General features: G+C 42.7%; 2 protein-coding genes across 3 annotated transcripts in view; both read right to left on the bottom strand.

Annotated features, from left to right (window-relative positions):
* Positions 1-1,265, bottom strand: part of LOC144508217 (AF4/FMR2 family member 3-like) — a 5,160-nt gene extending 3,895 nt beyond the window's left edge. The window contains exon 1 of the mRNA XM_078236067.1: positions 1,260-1,265. Within this exon, the coding sequence (XP_078092193.1) occupies positions 1,260-1,265 (6 nt within the window). The remainder of the gene's footprint in view (positions 1-1,259) is intronic.
* A 294-nt stretch (positions 1,266-1,559) lies between these two features.
* Positions 1,560-19,369, bottom strand: part of LOC144494776 (AF4/FMR2 family member 1-like) — a 135,687-nt gene continuing 117,877 nt past the window's right edge. For both annotated transcript variants that reach the window (XM_078214105.1, XM_078214096.1), the window contains exons 12-17: positions 13,976-14,067; positions 12,830-13,073; positions 6,638-6,735; positions 6,476-6,539; positions 1,858-1,994; positions 1,560-1,687 (exon numbers count right to left, since the gene is read on the bottom strand). In XM_078214105.1, the coding sequence (XP_078070231.1) occupies positions 1,612-1,687; positions 1,858-1,994; positions 6,476-6,539; positions 6,638-6,735; positions 12,830-13,073; positions 13,976-14,067 (711 nt within the window). In that variant the 3' untranslated portion in view covers positions 1,560-1,611. The remainder of the gene's footprint in view (positions 1,688-1,857; positions 1,995-6,475; positions 6,540-6,637; positions 6,736-12,829; positions 13,074-13,975; positions 14,068-19,369) is intronic.

Below are 19,369 nucleotides of genomic sequence, written 5' to 3'. Positions count from 1 at the left end.
ATCCCCTTTTGTTAAATCCATTCATGTGACATGAGTGTTGCTACCAAGGCCAGCGATTGTTGGCCCCATCACTAATTTCTCTTGCGGTGGTGGTGAGCTGCATTCTTGAACTGCTGCAGTCCATGTGGTGCAAATGCACCCACATTACTGCAAGGAAGGGAGTTCCAGGTTCTTGACCCAGCAACAGTGAAAGAACAGCGCTATAGTTCCAAGTCAAGACTATGCATGACCCAGAGGTGAACGTGTGGTGATGGTGTTCCCATGTGTTGCTATCTTAGTCCTTCTAGGTGGCCGAGGTTGAAGGTTTGGAAGGTGCTGTCAAAGGAGCCTTGGTAAAATGCTGCATCCCATTAATAAAACACACTGCTGACACCATGTGCCAGGGGTGGAGGAGGTGAATGTTTAGATGGTGGATGGGGTGTCGATTAAGCAGGTTGCTTTATCCTGGATGGTGTCAACCTTCTTGAGTATTCGTGGGCAATCTGCAGACCGGGGGCCACATGCAGCCCAGAGTTCTGAGTGTGGCCCACGAGACATTTTGTTGACTGTTGCTCACACGCAGAGTTGCCAAATTCCACTGGTTTCTATCCACATGACCTTTTTCCTACCAGTATGACTGACAAAATACGCACGTAAAGCAAGAGTCAGTGAAGCACAGTGAGTGCTGATTGCACAAAACATTGGCTGTGAGAGCCGTGCACTCCCTCTGCATCCAATTAAGCGTAAATATTTATTTTCTTTTTACCACTTGAAGTTGATGGCCATTCTATTAATATATGAACGATTAAGCATTTGCTATAGCTTAATATCCAGTGTATTAAATGTATTTAATTTTATTCATGGGTTCATGGTGAGCAAACATGCCCGATTTCAATCTTGCGGCCCACTGAGGTGAAAGGCAGTCACTCATGTGGCCCCCTCACCAGCCTAGGTTGCCCATCACTGTTTTTGAGTGTTGATGAGGCTGTACTCATCTAAGCAAGGGGAGAATATTCCATCACACTCCTGACTTGTACAGCTCCCTCATGCTGGGGCCAACAGTGTGCATTCTCAATATTCTGCTTGATTCTGAGATGAGTTTCAAATCCCACATCTGAGCCACCATATTTCCACCTTTGCACTATTGCCCTCCTCAACCTCTTGTCCCACTGAGTCTATTATTCACGCCATAACTTCCAGACCTGATTACTTACTTTCCTTGCTGACCCTTTAAGTTTCACTCTTCCCAAGTTGCAATTTGCCTAAAACTCTGCACCTACATCCATTGCTCCCCATCCCCTGTTCTCTGTACTTTCCTATCCACTGATCCTCGTCTTCCTCTGGAGCTCCCTCCCTGGCTTTGCCCTTCCCTGCCTCTGAAACCGCTTTCTGTCACAAGCATCTGCCTTTCCCACATCTGCCCCCTGCTGCCACCTCCAGCTGTCTCAGTTCCATACTGATGTAGACATCATCAAGAACCTTAACACAAAACCTAGCAATTTAATCAGACTTTTTCGTTATTAAACATAACCTTTACCCCAACGTAACTTTGTTGGGGTATCTTTGTTTTTGTGGCTTGTTTAGGATATCTTCTTACATTAAAAAGACTCAACATTAAGTGCAAGCTGTTACCTACCATAATACTACAAATATTTTTTCTACAGTAGTTGCTGATGAGTCGGTGAAGTTTTTTAGTTTCATAATGTACCTGCAAGGAAGTTAGAAAATGAAATTTACACTGAAATATTTTTAATAGAACGATAGTTGAAAATGGAAAATTGCCAATAGGACATTGTTGCTTTATAAGCACATTAAGATCATCAATGTCTGAAGAAAGGGGTTAGTTTGTTGGCCAGATCAAGACACAAGGACACTTACTTGATTAAATCCACGGTTTCAGAAAACATGGTATAAGCAGACTTTGGTGGCTGTGCCTCACTTTCCATGGCTATTCCACTTTCCACAAATGACAGTGCAGCATCCAAGTAATTGAAAGCTTTCCCAATCTTGTCTAACTAAATTGTGGGGAAGAAATAGGCTGAATGTTAAAAAGGTGGTCATTCCTTTGATTTACTTATCACGAGATTTATATTTAAAAATAAAAAACATCAGTTGAATCTCTGGTGTGTGCAGTTAAGATTCTCTCAGCTGGGGTGGCAGTTTGAACACTATGACGTGCCTCGGGACCCCTGGGCCAGAGTAGTCACTGGATCAAGGGCAAGATTGAACAGGCCTCTGCTCTGCTGCTCTTGTCCATGATGTGGAGATGCCAGCGTTGGACTGGGGTAAACACAGTAAGAGTTTTAACAACACCAGGTTAAAGTCCAACAGGTTTATTTGGTAGCAAATACCATTAGCTTTCGGAGCGCTGCTCCTTCGTCAGATGGAGTGGAAACCTGCTCTCAAACAGGGCACAGAGACACAGTGCTCCGAAAGCTAATGGTATTTGCTACCAAATAAACCGGTTGGACTTTAACCTGGTGGTGTTAAAACTCTTACTGCTCTTGTCCATGGACGGAATAGCTTGGCACCGCTCACAGACGCACATCAATAACGGCCACCCAAGCAAGTGACTGAAGGATATGCAACAGCCATGTGCTTTATTGCGCAAGCAACTTCCTTCAGAAGAGGAGCGGGAGGAAAATGTTACTGGACTAGCAATCCAAAGGCCAAAGCTTATGTTCTTGGGTCACAAGTTCAAATCCCACCATGGCTACTGGTGAAATTTAAATTCAATTAATCAATAAATTTGGAATTAAGAGCGGGTCTCAGTAATGGTGACACTGAAACCATCAGATTGTCGTAAAAACTCATCTGGTTCACTGATGCTCTTCAAGGAAGGAAATCGGCTGTCCTAACCCAGCCTGGCCTACATGTGATTCTGGACCCACAGCAATGAGGTTGACGCTCGACTGCCCTCTGAGGTAGCATTGTAAGCTACTCAGTGGTACAAAGTAGCTTTAAAAAAATGGCAAGGAATCCGTGGGTGCACCTACACATGGATTACAGAGGTCAAGGTGGTCGCGCACCACCACCTTCTTGAGGGCAATCAAGGATGGGCAACAAATGTTGACCTTGCCAGCGATACCCACAGTTTGTGAAAGAATAAGTGGAAAATTCCTCAGTAAAGTACAATTCAGTTTTCAAACAATTCTAGCTTAAATAATTACCGTTAGCCTCAAATTGTGCCTTTTATTCATCTTGTAGCGTAAACCATGAGCAACAGAACATCAGAAATAACACAAACCATTAAAATGAATAAACGCTTATAATCATTTAGAAAATGTGACAAAAAGACATTCTCCTTAAAGCAAAACTTCCTACCAAAATAACAATCTTCAATTTCTAGAGGTTTTATCTCTTCACTGGATAATGTAAAAGAAAAATCACAAATTAATTCTCCATTTGGCTTTAGACACAGCAGTGCCAAAGATGAAGAAACAAGCCCACTGTGAATAAAGCAGATGGAAGTTTTGATGATAAAAGGGCAAATCTGAATCTCTTATAAGATAATCACACACAATTAATTATCAAAGCTTTTAATCCTGGTTTGGCCAAACTAAATTCAGCAATGAAGATATTCTTTTTCTTAGAAAAAGATAATTACAAGCTATCCTGCAGTGATGATATCCACAGGCATGGGATCAGCTTCCCCATTTAGCCCTCTCTCTCTACGACTGCTCTCAATTCTTTTACTACTGGTGTGTAAAACAGCTCATCTGATATCCAGATATGGACAAGCTGCAAATTCCTTCAACTTAATAGAAGTGTTACTTTTATTAAAAACCTAGGGGTGGTATGGTGGCACAATGGTTAGCACTGCTGCCTCAAAGCGCCAGGGACCTGGGTTCGATTCCCAGCTTGGGTCACTGTCTGTGTGGAGTTTGCACATTCTCCACGTGTCTGCGTGGGTTTCCTCCGAGTGCTCCTGTTTCCTCCCACAGTGCTGGTTAGGTGCATTGACCCAAAAGGGTGCCGAAGTGTGGCGACTAGGGGAATTTCACAGTAACTTAATTGCAGTGTTAATGTAAGCCTTACTTGTGACTAATAAATAAATTTTACTTTAAATACACTGCAATCTGGGGTTTCCACTAGTTTTTGTGCATTTTTCCATTGCAAGTGACCTGATCTCATTGGCACAAAAGATTGAGGAATTAACAACGGAGGTTGAGGGGCGACCTGATAGAAGTCTACAAGTTTATGAGGGACATGGACAGAGTGGATAGTCAGAATCTTTTTCCCAGGGTGGAAGAGTCAATTACTAAAGGGCATAGGTTTAAGGTGCGAGGGGCAAGGTTTAAAGGAGATGTACGAGGCAATTGTTTTATTTTACACAGAGAGTAGTGGGTGACTGGAACTTGCTGCCAGGGGCAGTAGTGAAAGCAGATACGATAGTAACTTTTAAGGGGCATCTGACAAATAGGATGGGAATGGAGGGATATGGTACCCGGAAGAGTAGGGGGTTTTAGTTCACACAGGCAGGATGGTCGGTGCAGGCTTGGAGGGTCCAAGGGCCTGTTTCTGTGCTGTAATTTTCTTTGTTCTAATGAAGTAATGTTCAGCACAAATTGAGTTTCCATTAGTTTTTCTCCCCCACCAAGTTTAAAACATTGTGCCATAAGCCAGTCTCACCCACAAAACTGGTCATGTTCCAGATTAGATTATTTGTCGTGGTGAGTTCCACTACTTAGGCTCCTAAACTAAAGCATCCTTTTTAAGAGAGGGAACCAATAGATTAAATTTTATTTAAATTATGTAGGAATCAATTTACTAAGAAAGTGACTAAATGAAGCTAGTAGTTTTTAAAATTCATTTTCAGCTATTTAAAATCAGGTTCTCACAGGTGGTATACAAGCCTGATTTAAGTGTATATTTCTTTATGATAATAAAACTGCATCAGATTGCCACATAAATGTATCAAAAACTTTTTTCTCTAATGTCAGGGAAAAAAGACAATTGTTCCCAAAGCAGAATTCCTTGGCAATCCCAACAAACCCTGTGCACTCATCATCAACTCCAGCTCTCTTTCTGGCCAGGGTCACAAGCTAAATCAGCTGTTTGAAAACTTACTGCCCTGTCTGTCCACAAGCAGAGCTACCAATTCCGTATTCTTTCCATCACAGACTGCCTAGCTTCATCTCAAATATCGCACACTTCTTTTCCCACCTCAACTCACCTACTGCTCAAATCATCATCCATGTCTCAGCGTCTCCAAAGACCTCCTGGCCCAACCCCTCATGCTCCATAAATTTGAGGTCAGCCAAAGCTTTGTTACATAGAATCCCTACAGTGGAGGAGGCGGCCATTCGGCCCATCGAGTCTGTACCAACCACAATCCCACCCAGGCCTTACCCCCCTGTAACCCCACGTATTTACCCTGCTAATCCCCCTGACACTAGGGTCAATTTTAGCATTGTCAATCAACCTAAACTGCACATCTTTGGACTGTGGGAGGAAACCGGAGCATCCGGAGGAAACTACGCAGACATGGGGAGAACGTGCAAACTCCATATAGACAGTGACCCAAGGCTGGAATTGAACCTGGGTCCCTGGCGCTGTGAGGCAGCAGTGCTAACCACTATGCCACCGTGACGCTCCGTTACCTGCATTTTTATTTTTGAATTCTCACCCTGCTGTTTAAATTCCTCCTGGGATTCCCCACACTCTCGATCTTAAACCTTCACCAGCTCCTTTAAGATCCCTCATTGACCAAGCTTTTGGTCAGCTCACCTAACCTCCTCTTTGTGAGTATGCCATCCCTTTTTACATTCATGCTTCTCGGAATCATCTCGGGATCTTGGTGGCTGAAGGAGCGAGTGCAGTTATAGTTGGTGCAGTTGTTTCTTTCACAAGTGAAGCAGAGTGCAGAGAATCATAGAACATCACGGCACAGAAACAGGCAATCTTGTCCATTGGTCCTGCGCTGCTTTTCTCTTCCAGCTAGTTTAGTCCCATTAACAAGAATATTCCTCATTTGTCTTAATAGCCTTTTTAAAGGCTATTAAAGTGACTAGTGCCTTTTAAAAAGGAATTACAAACTCTGCTTCAAAAGCAGTTTGGAGTTTAATTCCTGGTTAATTTTTTTTCAAGCTTTCTTTGAATTAATTCCGTAAATATCTCAATGAAACACTTCATTATTATATCATAGCCTCTTATTAGCTTGAAGTTCTCCATAGGTTATGTAATTTTAAAGCTCTAATTTAAAAAAACTAACTTAAGCCTCTTTTTGTAACAATCTCATTGCCAGTAACATCCTGGTGAACTGACCGTGCCATTTCTTTGATATCCACGCTAACATAGGTTTACATGGTCTCTCTAAAGTATGAACTTGATGGGCCGAATGGCATTTCCTCGTATGCTCTTAAGACTCAGGCCATCTTCTAAATCCTTGTTAAATTTGTTAGTTAATCAAGGAAGAAACTGTCAACCAAAGCCTAATACAGCAAAATGAATGCTTTCTTTCTCCACAGTGCTGATGTCACCACGAGTAACTTACCATGACATCGGCCTTGTGCTTCACTTTCTTGGCTTCTCGCAAGTGGTGCTCTACTGGATACTGCCTGAAGAGAAAGGGACTAGGGGTCAGTATGAAGTTGTAGTCACTCTTGGTTATATTTTGGTGCGATGGAGAAGAACAAACAAAATCAAAATAAATTACTTGTCATCAAATTTGAGTAGAGGCCTTGTGGGTTTGGAATTTCCATTCGGGAAGGATTGCTCTGGAGTGGTATTACTGGCAGTACCTTGGTAAGACACCTGTGGATAAGCAAGTTTTACAGATGTTAATTTGAATCCTTTAAAAGTCACAATAGTACAAAAAAAAACATCCATCAGGTTTAAATTCCATCAGGTTTCGGCTTTCCCACATAGGCAAGTATACCATAGGACATGGCACGGAGCCACAAAGAACAGGAGGATCCTGTCTATCCATCCCATGTTTGTGCTGTATTAGTGGATCTCAGTGGCGGCAGTGCATCTCAGGGAGGGAGGAAGCCACCTTTTCAAATCAATTGCTATCTATTGACCATTGCTGAAAAGAGCACGTTCATGTGGTTGGCAGGGAGAGCTGCAATACTTCCATACGAAAAACAACCACTTGGTCAAGGCTGCAGAAACCCAGTCAAAAACCCTGAACCACGTCTTAACCAGGAATCACTTTCCTTTTAGACAGGAAGGGGAAACTGCAGAAAAGAACTAAAGCTCCTCCCGCTAAAATGTTGCCATACATTTCCAATTATTCCTGTAGCATTATTCAATTATCAACGATTTTGATAATCGGAGTCCTCAGTCATTGATAAAAACGGTGTTCATTTTATACATAATTAAAAGGAAACCTTGCATAAATTGTCCAGACATTGATCCAAGAATCCTTCAATCATATCTCAACAATTCAGGACAAATAAAAACTACAAATCTGAAACAATAACAGAAAATGCTGGCGAAGACAGCCAACCCGTCAGCACCCGTAATGGGAAATGCAGGTCAGCAAATTGCTGCAACTCATCCTTCAGATCATTCCTACCACAGTGATGTACGCTACATACTAAATTCAGAGGCTGATTAAGTGAACTGCTCTGGCCGGGATGGTGTTGAGTTTCTGGAGTGCTGTTGTAGCTGCAGTCATCCAGGGAAAGTGCATATATTCCATCACACTTCTGTCTTGAACCTTGTGCGTGGTACTGAGGCTTTGAAGGGTCAGGAGGCGAGTCACTCTTCACACAGTACCTAGCTACTACTCTGCTCCTGTAGCCAATAATTCCCACTTACCTGACAAAGGAGCAGTGCTCCAAAAGCTAGTGGCTTTTGCTACCAAATAAACCTGTTGGACTTTAACCTGGTGTTGTGAGACTTCTTACTTGTAGCCAATGTCAGAATGGCATTGATGTGGAATAAGTGGCATTAGTTCAGTGCTGGGAGATAAGCTTAGCTTGAAAGTTCAGCATGAAGAATCAGCTTGGGTAGAGGTTGGAAATAGTAAAGCTGAGCGGTCACTTATAGGAGTAGTTTATAGACCTCCTCACAGTAGCTGCACAGAACATACAGGAAATAATGAAGGAGGCATGTATGGGTGACTTTAATCTACATGCAGATAGATTGGGAGAAGCTGGTACAGGTAGCCTGGAAAATGAGTTCATAGGAAGTTTTTAGGACAATTTCAAAGAGCAGTATGTCCTATGGCCAACCAGAGAGTAGGATATCCTAACCCTGGTAATGTGCACTGAGACAGGATTAATCAATAACCTCATGATAAAGGAGCTTGTAAGAGAAAGCGATCGCAACACAATTGAATTTCACATTCAATTTGAAAGTGAGAAGTGTGGGTCCATGACTAGTGTTTTAAGCCTAAATAAAGGCAACTACCAGGGTATGATGGCAGAGCTGGCTAAGGGAAACAAGGTTAAAAGGCTGGTGTGGACTTGATGGGTCAAAGGGCCTCTATGGCTATGACAGAGAGTTGCTTGGGCAACTGTTATGGAGATATTTGGAGATGGAGATATTTGATAACTCTCAGCGAAGATTCCAGTTAAAGGGGATGGCTCTTAGAGAAGGATGCATTATCTGTGGCTAAATAAGGAAGTTAAGTTGAAAGAGACGCTACAAATCTAAAATGATTAGTGGTAAGAGGATTGGACAGAGTTTATTTTCTTTTCTAGGCATTCTTTGCTTTCTGCCTCTTTTAAGAATCAAAGTACGAGAGAAAGATAGCTATACGATATAAAAATAGAAAGAACTTCTACAATTATTTGATTAGGAACTTTGCAACTAAAGCTACTGTTGGTCCTCTAGGGAGTGAGCCTGGGGAATTGATAATGGAAAACTAAGAAATGGTAGAGGCACTGAACAGGTATTTTGTGTTTGTCTTCATGGGAGAGGGACTTAGAAAACTCCCCAAAGATAATAGAACATCAAGAGGTGATGGGGAGGGATAAACTTAAAACAATCACCATCACCAGGGAAAAAGTGCTGTGAAACTATTAGACCGATAGGCTGACCAGTCCCCAGGATCTTAAAAGAAGCTGCAGAACAGAGAGCAGATGCATTGGTTATAATCTTCCAAAATTCCTTAGGTTATGGAACATTGCAAAATAGCTAGTGCAAAACATTTTAAAAGGTCAGAAAGCAGAAAACTACTATTATAACTAGTTGGTCTAACATCTGTCATAGGAAAAGTGCTGGATTCTATTATGAAGGAGGTTATAGCAGGGTACTAAGAAAATCACAATGTGACCCGGCAGAGCCAACATAGCTTTGAGAAAGGGAAGTCATGTTTAACAAATCTATTAGAGAGTTTTTTGATGAAATACTAAACAAGGTGGAGAAGGGGAGACCAGTGGATATGATGCATTTGGATTTCCAAAAGGCATTTAGTAAGGTGTCATGTCAAAGGTTACTGCACAAGAGCACAGAGTGTAGGGGGTAACGTACTAGCATGGATATAAGGTTGGTTAGCTAACAGGAAGCAGACAGTCGCATATATGGGTCTACTTTGGATTGGCAAAGCTGCAACTAGTGAAATGTCACATCGATCAGTGCTGGGTCCTCAACCATTACAATCTATATCAATGACTTGGATGAAGGGACCAAATGTAGAACTGCTAAATTTGGCAATGACATCAAGTTAGGTTGGTAAAGTGAGTTGTCAAGAGAAGATAGTGTGTCTGAAAAGGGATATAGATAGGTTAAGCAAGTGGACACAAATATAACAGATGGGAATATAACATGGGAAAATGTGAATGTGTTCACTCTGGTAAGTAGAAAAGCAGTATACCATTTAAATGGAGAGAAATTGCAGAACTCAGTAGCAGAGAGTGCCCTGTACATGAATCATATTGCAGCAAGTGAATAGGAAGGCAAATGGGATGTTGATGCTTATTGCAAGGGAAATTGAATCTAAAAGTAGGGAAGTTTGACTGCAGCTGTACAGGCCATTGGTGAGGCCACATTTGGAGTACTGTGTACAGTTTTGGTTTCCTTATTTGAAGAAGGGCTTTAGAAGTAGTTCAGAGAAAGTTCACTCGACTCATTCCTGGAATGAAGGGCTTATCCCAGGAAGAAAGATTGAATAGAGTGGGCCTATGCCCATTGGGGCTTAGAAGAATGCAGGGTGATTTTATTGAAATAAAGATCTTCAGGGGACTAGAGGGGGTGGATACCGGGAGGATATTTCCTCTTGTGGAGGAAGCTGGAGCTCAGGAACATTGTTTAAGAATAAGAGGCCTCTCTTTTTGACAGGAGAGAGGAGAATTCTTTTCTCTGAGGGCCATTAGTGTGTGGAATTCTCTTCCCCTGAAGGTGGTGGAGGCTGGGTCCTTAAATTTAATCAAGGCTGAGTTAGATAAGATTGTTAGACAAGGGCATCAAAGGTTATGGGGGGAGACAGGAATTCATTTTTTGTGGGATGTTGACTAAGCCAGCATTTATTGCCCATCAGAAGGTGGTGGTGAGCTGTTTTCTTGAACTGAAGTGTAGGTACTCCCACACTGTTGTTAGGGAGAGAGTTCCATGATTTGGGCGGCACGGTAGCACAGTGGTTAGCACTGCTGCTTCACAGCTCCAGGGTCCCGGGTTCGATTCCTGGCTCGGGTCACTGTCTGTGTGGAGTTTGCACATTCTTCTCGTGTCTGCGTGGGTTTCCTCCGGGTGCTCCGGTTTCCTCCCACAGTCCAAAGATCTGCGGGTTAGGTTGATTGGCCAGGTTAAAAATTGCCCCTTAGAGTCCTGGGATGCGTAGGTTAGAGGGATTAGCGGGTAAATATGTGGGGTGGGATTGTGGTCGGTGCAGACTCGATGGGCCGAATGGCCTCCTTCTGCACTGTAGGGTTTCTATGATTTCTATGATTCTATGATTTCAGTGACGGTGAAGGAACAACAATATAGTTTCAAGTCAGGGTGATGAGTGACTTGGACGGGAACTTCAAGGTGGTGGTTTTCCCAGGTATCTGCTGCTCTTATCCATCTAGATGGTGGTGGTCATGGGTTTGGAAGGTGCTGCCTAAAGAAGATTGATGATCTTCAGCAGTGCACCTTGTAGATGGTGTACAAGGCTGCCACTCTTCATTAATGGTGGAAGGATTAAATGTTTGTGAAAGGGGTAGCAATCAAGCAGCCTGCTTTGTTCTGATTGGTGTTGAGCTTCTTGAGTGTTGTTGGAGCTGCACTCAAGTGGAGAATATTCCATCACACTCCTGACTTGTGCCCTGTAGATGGTGGACAGGCTTTGGAGGCGAGTTACTCATCACAGGATTCCTAGCCTTTGACTTGCTCTAGTAGCCACAGTATTTATGTGGCTAGTCCAGTTCAGTTTCTGGTCAATGGTAACCCCCAGGATGTTGATAATGGGGGGATTCAGTGATAGTAATGCCATTGAATGTCAAGGGGCGTTGGTTACATCCTCTCTTGTTGGAGATGGTCATTGCCTGGCACTTGTTTGGTGTGAATGTTACTTGCCACTTGTCAGTCCAAGCTTGGATATTGTCCAGGTCTTGCTGCATTTGGACATGAACTGCTTCAGTATCTGAGGAGTTGCGATCATGTGCAATCTCTGAATATCCCCACTTCTGACCTTAGGATGGACAGAAGGTCATTGATGAAGCAGCTGAGGAACTCCTGCAGTATTGTCCTGGAGCTGGAGATGATTGACCTCCAACAACCATCTTACTTTGTGCCAGTTATGACTTCAACCAGCAGAAGATTTCTCCCTGATTCCCGTTGACTCCAGTTTTGCTCGGGTTCCTTGATGTCATACTTGGTCAGTGTTAATGCTGCCTTGATGTCAAGGGCTGTCACTCTCACCTCACCTCTGGCACTCAGCCCTTTTGTCCATGTTTGAACTAAGACTGTAATGAGGTCAGGGGCTGAAAGACCCTGACAAAACCCAAACTGAGTGCCTGTGAGCAGGTAATTGCTGGGTAAGTACCACTTGATAGCACTGTTGATGACACCTTCCATCACTTCGCTGATGATCAAGAGTAGATGGTAATTGGTCGGGTTGGATTTGTCCTGTTTCTTGGGTGCAGGACATACCTGGGTAATTTTCCACATTGTCGGATAGATGCTAGTGGTGTAATTGTACTGGAAGAGCTTGGCTATGAGCACAGCAAGTTCTGGAGCACAAGTCTTCAGGACTATTGTCAAAATGTTGTCGGGGCTCATAGCCTTTGCAGTACTCAGAGCCTTCAGCTGTTTCTTGATATCACATGGAGTGAATCAAATTGGCTGATGCTGGGGACCTGCGGAGGAGGCCGAGATGGATCATCCACTTGGTAATACTGGCTGAAGCTAGTTGCGAAAGTGGAGTAAAGCCACTCCTGAGCTTGTGGCAGAGCTATGGACATTGACTGAATAAGCAGCTGAAGGTATTTAGGCCCAAAATGCTTCCCAAGGAATTCCTGCAGCAATGTCCAGGGGCTGTGATGATTGGCCTCTGAAAATCAGAACTATCCTCTTGTCACATACGATTGCAGCGACTGAGAGTTCTCACACTGGCGGCAGTTTTGCTGAGGTTTAGTTAAATACTGCCTTGATGTTGAAGTCAGCTATTGCCACCCTTTCTCTGGCATTCAGCTCGTGTCTATGACTGGATCAATGCTGGGATAAGCTCTGGAGGGGAGTTAATCAGGTCAAATCTGAACTGAGCATCAGTGAGCAGGCAACATGGGGCTGCTTACTAGAAAAGAAAGCTTTCCTTTTAAGCAGCTTGTAGGAGCTAAACCAGCCAATTAAACAAATTACACAAACAATTATATATCCACCACCTAATGTTCAATAAAACACATTAAATATTTAAGATAGCATTTGAACAATATCCTCATCCTTGAATTGACAAATAAAGCAGAGATGGCCTTTTTACCTTGCTTTTTAAGTGGCTTGACTGTCTATCCATTGTTCTTTTGTGCTTGGAAGATAACGGTCTGGATGAAGAATTATTCTTGCTGCTGTAATCCTTGGTATCATTAGCACTCATGGTGGAGACTTGGCTGGAAGTACTACTCCCACTGTTGTGCCGTTTGTGGGCTACCTTTGCTGGTTTCTGTACAGGAGATGGAAGTGGCAGTAGAAATGGATTTTCCTTCTCAGAGGAAGACTTGGAAACTCTAAGAGGAAGAATTAACAGAATCTTTGTGTTACCTTCTATTCAGCAAAACAGAGCTAGCCTCTTGACTCAAGTTATTGGCACATACATTCTTAGATGTTTCATTATCACGTGAATAGTGCACACTTAAGAATTCAGTCACTTTTTCCAACAGCAACAGGATAGCAATTCAAGGACCATGAATAAAAGTTTTGATAATAGACTCCAAGCAGCAAGCACCTCTCTATCAACATTACAGTTATAGTAGAATAGAACATCCACGCTCAAATTTGAAATGGAAGGAAGAAGAGAAAAGCAGAGAGAGAACCTTCCATTGGAATCTCCCCCTCATACATAATGCAAAAGAGAACTTTGATGTCTTACTGATTCACCAGATTTCAATTCAGAAAATGTATTAGCTGTAGGGCTGTTGAAGATATTTAAATTGACAATGTTTTTGCTTATATTCAAGTTAATAGGAGTGTTCCTTCACAAGTTAGTAGCTGCCTTCATGACAGATGTTAAAATATACTTGCAGAACTTGTCAAGTAATTCTACCGCAGACGTGCTTTAATATGTAGCCTGGGTGCCGGGACGCCAGCTCTTTTTGTGCAATGTTTGAAACTAGTGTTATCCACTATTGGAATTCTATCGAAGGATACTCAATTTAAGAAATGCAAAGTTTGTTCATATCTCAAACACTGACAATTTCTTTCTACGATCCACACAGAATGCGATTGCAGTTCATCAAGTTTGTGCGCTAAATATATTCAAAGCATGCAATGTAGGAAGAAGCACTTTCAGCGCTGGCTTGTGAGTCAGCAATACCGAGTTCGACAGGTGTCCGACGAGAACTCAAATGTGTTGCACGGAATCTCTCTCTCTCTCTCGCTAATTTTAGAAATAGAGACATCGGATACACACCGCTTATGACTGGATTCCTTATGGCTTGAAGAGGACAACTTGTTTTCTTTATCCAGCCTTTGCTTTTTGCTCCCACTTGCTTCCACATCAACCTGAAACAGATAATTTTGGAACAAACAATAAATTAATTTCCTGTTGATCTTCTGTCAATTTTCAAAATTAAAACAAAATTATAGAATATATTTTCCCCCCCCTCAATAGTTACACAAGTATAAAACCGCAAAGATCTTCAACGGAACACTTGAGAGCAGCCTAACAGTTTGAATGGTTTAACACGTGACAACTTCCCAGCAAATTGCAAGCCTGGAACCTGAGAGCTTGGGTGAATTTGATCATCTCTCCATTACAGAGCGAGATTTTGGAGCACATGATCAGGGTGGAATGTCTCTCCGAGAATGGAAAATTACACCATCCTGCTTCTCCTCTTCTTACACTCCCCATGCCAATCGCAGTACCATAAATATCTCCACACAAATCCAGAGTCACATCACCAAAACTGGACAGAGACAACTGCAAGAGCAGAATAGCCATTAATCGGTCACTTAACGGTCTTGACTGGTGGGAGGGCGGAGCAGGCAGTGAGGCCTCACCCTCCCCTGTTAAATCATGGCCAGGTCAGGGGCAGGCAGCTTGGTGGCAGGGCTTCCTTGCTTGTCAACCCACTTACACAGGACAAAATGTTTCTGCCCAATAATTCTTTTGAGAGAGAGGGGGTGTTAAGGAGAGAACCACTGCTTTCATTTCTGCATTTCACCGTATAGCACGGTGTGATCAAGATGTCTGATTTTAAAGTCCAGGTTCCACAGGAGTGTTGACGATCATATCAATTAGTTTTCTTTAAAGAAGCTTAAATTTTTTTATTGATTTAAATTGATTATGAAACTATAATTTGCTGTATAATATCCCCCAGTAATTAGAATCATGATTAGTATTTATATTTTACTGCCCTCCCCCTTAAAATTGCCAACATCCAAATGACATGGTTAACAACTTCATCTATCTGGAGCTGAGCCAGACTTTCCTTCCAAAAACACGTTAGACAGACCAGAACCGTTTAAAAAATGTTCTTCCACAAATGTATTGATAAATTAAAAGAACTACACAGTCATTTTAACCTCGACAATTCTGTTGGTGTTTTGTCTTGTGGTTCCCAGCAGTTTGAAGTAAGCACACTCTTAGACTCAAATGCTGGAGCTTCATGGGATGTGTTTCCTAAATCACACCATGCGCTGCCGATTGATAACACTGTTCTTTGGAACCCGGAACGTAGTGCGGCAGTGAGTGATGTGGCACTCTGGATACTTGTGTATAAAAACACAAGAACTTATAGTTCCTAAATCATAGTTATTACACTACAATGGTTGGCAACTGCATTCTGTAATGTAATATCTAATGAATGATGATAAAAATCAGGCAGGTGATTGTGGTGTAGAAAAAAAAGAGGGCCAGGATTATCACTCCTTGGGATGTCGAAAGAGTATTTATTGGACTTCTGTGCGATTCTGCCCTTTGACCTAAAAGTCTTTCATTCACTGTCCCAGCTTGCACAGGAAAATAGGCAACTTTGGTAACCTGGTGGAGCCTCCTAGTGTCTGTGGAACAGTATCCCAGCAAAACTTGTCCAACTGGGAGAGACAGGGAATGGGGGTGGGGGGGAGGGCAGTGGAATGTACCCTTACCAACCAACAGCGCATATCATAATTAGGCAGGGAGAAAAAAGGTAAGACGACAAAGTGTCTTGTCCACATTTCAATACAAAACACTGCATTTTCCTTAGCCAAGGTAAAGCATTTTGCGCTATCAAATAATTGGCAGTGCCTCAGGAAAGAGCAAGGACAAAGGACAGTCAAAACATTTGTGTTCAAACAATTCTCTCCAATTGCAATCGAATCCACCATCTTCTCTGCGACAATACAGCATCATTGCAACGCATGACAACTTAGTGAATTGGTAGGTTACCACCTGTACTGTGGCCAAACAGATTAATGGGGATCAGGATGCTGACATGGTAGAGGAAATGGATGGAGTGAAAATTGGTAGGCAAGATGTGGTAGAAAGGCTGGCCAGGTTTAAGGGAGATAAGCCACCTGATCTGGATGCCTTGCATTCAAGGTTGCTAAAGGAAGTGGGGCTGGAGGTAGGGCAAGGGTTTGCCATAATCTTCTAATCTGTCCTAAACCGGGAATAGCCAGATGATAGGAGAGTAGCAAATGCAAAACCCTTACTAAAGAAAGTGTTTTGGATCATTTACTGGAGGCGAGTCAGTTTCCGAAAGATGTGCTGGTTAGGTGCATTGGCCATGCTAAATTCTCCCTCAGTGCATCCAAACAGGCACCAGAGTGTGGCGACTAGAGGATTTTCACAGTAACTTCATTGCAGTGTTAATGCAAGTTTACTTGTGACTAATAAATAAATAAACTTTAATACCAGTGGTGGGTAAGGATTTAGAAACATGTCACTGAATGGTGGAACAGCTCAAGGCGCTGAATGGCCTACTTTTGTCCAACATTTAGTAATCAGGGAAGACCACCAGGCAATTTGGGGGGGTGGCGTGTGTGTGTGTGTGTGTGTGTGTGTGTGTGTGTGTGTGTGTGTGTGGGGGGGTTAGGGGTCATGAAGTCAGGAGAATCAGCATGGGGTTGTAAATATCTGAAAATGCTCCACTGATCTAAGCTAATTTTTGATGAAGTAGCAGAGGAGGCTGATGAATGGGAAAGTAGTGCATGTTGTTGATATTGATTTTAAGAAAATGTTTAAGACAAAGTACCACACATAAGGCAGGCCAATAAAACTGAGGTTTATGGAATTGGAAAGTCAGTGTCAGCTTGGGATAGAGAATTAGCTTTACGACAGAAAACAGCGAGTCATGATAAATGGTTATTTTTCAGACTGGGGGATAGCAGACAGTTGTGTTTTCCAAGGGTCAAAAGGACCACTGCTTTTTTGTTGCAATATATAAATGACTTGGATGTTGGAATACAGAATAAAACCTCAAAATTTGCCAGTGATACAGAACTTGCTGGTGTGGCAAACAGTGAGGATAATACCAATGGACTACAATGGGACATGACAGGTCAGCAGAATGGGCAGACAAGTGGCAGATGGAATTTCATACAGAAAAGCACAAAGAGACACATTTCGGTAGAAGGAATAGGGAGATGCAATATAGAGCATCAGGCGTAGGAGCAGAACTGGTTATTCGGCCCATTGAGTGGCAGTTCTAGACTTTGTAAAAGCAGAGGGGCATGCGGAATTCTGTGCTTGAAGATGGTAGGACACACTGCGAGTGGTTAACAAAGCATATAGGATCTTGAGCTTATAAATAGAGGCACTGAGTACAAAAGCAGGGAAATTATGCTGATCCTTTATAAAGCTCTGGTTAGGCCTCAACTAGACGAATGCACCCAGTTCTGGCATCACACTTTCGGAAAGATGTGAGGATGCTTGAAAGGGTGCAGGGGAAATTTACCAGAATACTTCTAGAAATGAGAGTTAGATTGGGTTGGAGAAGCTGGTGTTGTTCTCCTTGGAACAAAGGAGGTTGTAGGGAGATTTGCTGGAGATGTACATGGTTATGACAAAGAGAAGCTTCCCATTAGCTGATAATACAAGGACTAGGGGGACACAGATTTATGGTTTTGGGCAAGAATTGTAAGGGGGTGCGATGAAGAACTTGTTACAAAAATAAAACTCAACAAGTGGTAATGACGTACGAAGATGGTGGAAGCACATAAACCATTGCTAAAGGAAATTGGACAGAGAATTGAGGGAAATAAACATGTAGGATTACAGGAATAGAGGGTGGAATGGGGATGACAGGATTGTTCTACAGAGCAAGATGGACTCAATGGGCCCAAGCTAACTAAGTTGGTCAACAAGTCCATGGATGGAGATTTACATATTATATATATATATATATATATATATATATATATATATATATATATATATATATATATATATATATATATATATATCGGAGCAGAGAGTGGGTATAGATGGGTCTTTTTCTAAATGGAGGTCAGTCACCAGTGGTGTGCCCCAGGGATCTGTTCTGGGACCCTTGCTGTTTGTCATTTTCATAAATGACCTGGATGAGGAAGTGGAGGGATGGGTTGGTAAGTTTGCCGACGACACGAAGGTTGGTGGGGTTGTGGATAGTCTGGAGGGATGTCAGAAGTTACAGAGGGTCATAGATAGGATGCAAGTCTGGGCAGAGAAGTGGCAGATGGACTTCAACCCAGATAAATGCATAGTGGTCCATTTTGGCAGGTCAAATGGGATGAAGGAGTATAATATAAAGGGAAAGACTCTCAGTATGGTAGAGGATCAGAAGGACCTTGGGGTCCGGGTCCATAGGACTCTAAAATCGGCCCCGCAGGGTGGAGGAGGTGGTTAAGAAGGCGTATGGTGTGCTGGCCTTTATCAATTGAGGGATTGAGTTTAGGAGTCCGGGGATAATGATGCAGCTATATAAGACCCACGTCAGACCCCACTTGGAGTACTGTGCTCAGTTCTGGTCGCCTCATTACAGGAAGGATGTGGAAAAGATTGAGAGGGTGCAGAGGAGATTTACGAGGATGTTGCCTGGATTGAGTGGCATGCCTTATGAGGATAGGCTGAGGGAGCTCAGTCTTTTCTCCTTGGAGAGACGTAGGATGAGAGGAGACCTAATAGAGGTGTATAAGATGTTGAGAGGCATAGATCAGGTGGACTCTCAGAGGCTTTTTCCCAGGCTGGAAATGGCTGCTACGAGAGGACACAGGTTTAAGGTGCTGGGGGGTAGGTACAGGGGAAATGTTAGGGGGAAGTTTTTCCACACAGAGGGTGGTGGGCGAGTGGAATCGGCTGCCGTCAGTGGTGGTGGAGGCAAACTCAATAGGGTCTTTTAAGAGACTCCTGGATGAGTACATGGCACTTAATAGGATGGAGGGTTATAGGTAGGCCTAGAAGGTAGGGATATGTTCGGCACAACTTGTGGGGCCGAAGGGCCTGTTTTGTGCTGTAGTTTTTCTATGTTTCTATATATATAAAATATAATATATAGTTAGAGCTCGACATTCTGCATGGATTGCAATTGTTTTTCTCAAAAGAGAGAACCTAAAGTTCCACAGAGTTATTGAGAATAAATGAAGTGATGGAGGATGAACGGAAAGAGACACCTGGTATTTCACAAATATGCTCCCCATAAAGTGTACAAAACCTTTTTGAAATGCATGAGAGTCCACTGGCTGTGAGGTTTCCCCAAATTCCTGTCAGGGTAAAAACAATTTGGATAAAATGTTTCACTTTACATACAGGCCATGAAGGAAATAGTCTTGTACTAAGCAGTACAAAATAAACAGGCTCCTTACTTTGAAACAAAACACAGGAGAAACGTAAAAGCACTTTGCC

The sequence above is a fragment of the Mustelus asterias genome, chromosome 1, assembly GCF_964213995.1.
Source record: "Mustelus asterias chromosome 1, sMusAst1.hap1.1, whole genome shotgun sequence".
NCBI classification, from domain to species: domain Eukaryota; kingdom Metazoa; phylum Chordata; class Chondrichthyes; order Carcharhiniformes; family Triakidae; genus Mustelus; species Mustelus asterias.
The sequence above is the reverse complement of the archived record's forward strand: the minus strand, read 5'-3'. Positions and strand labels throughout refer to the sequence as shown.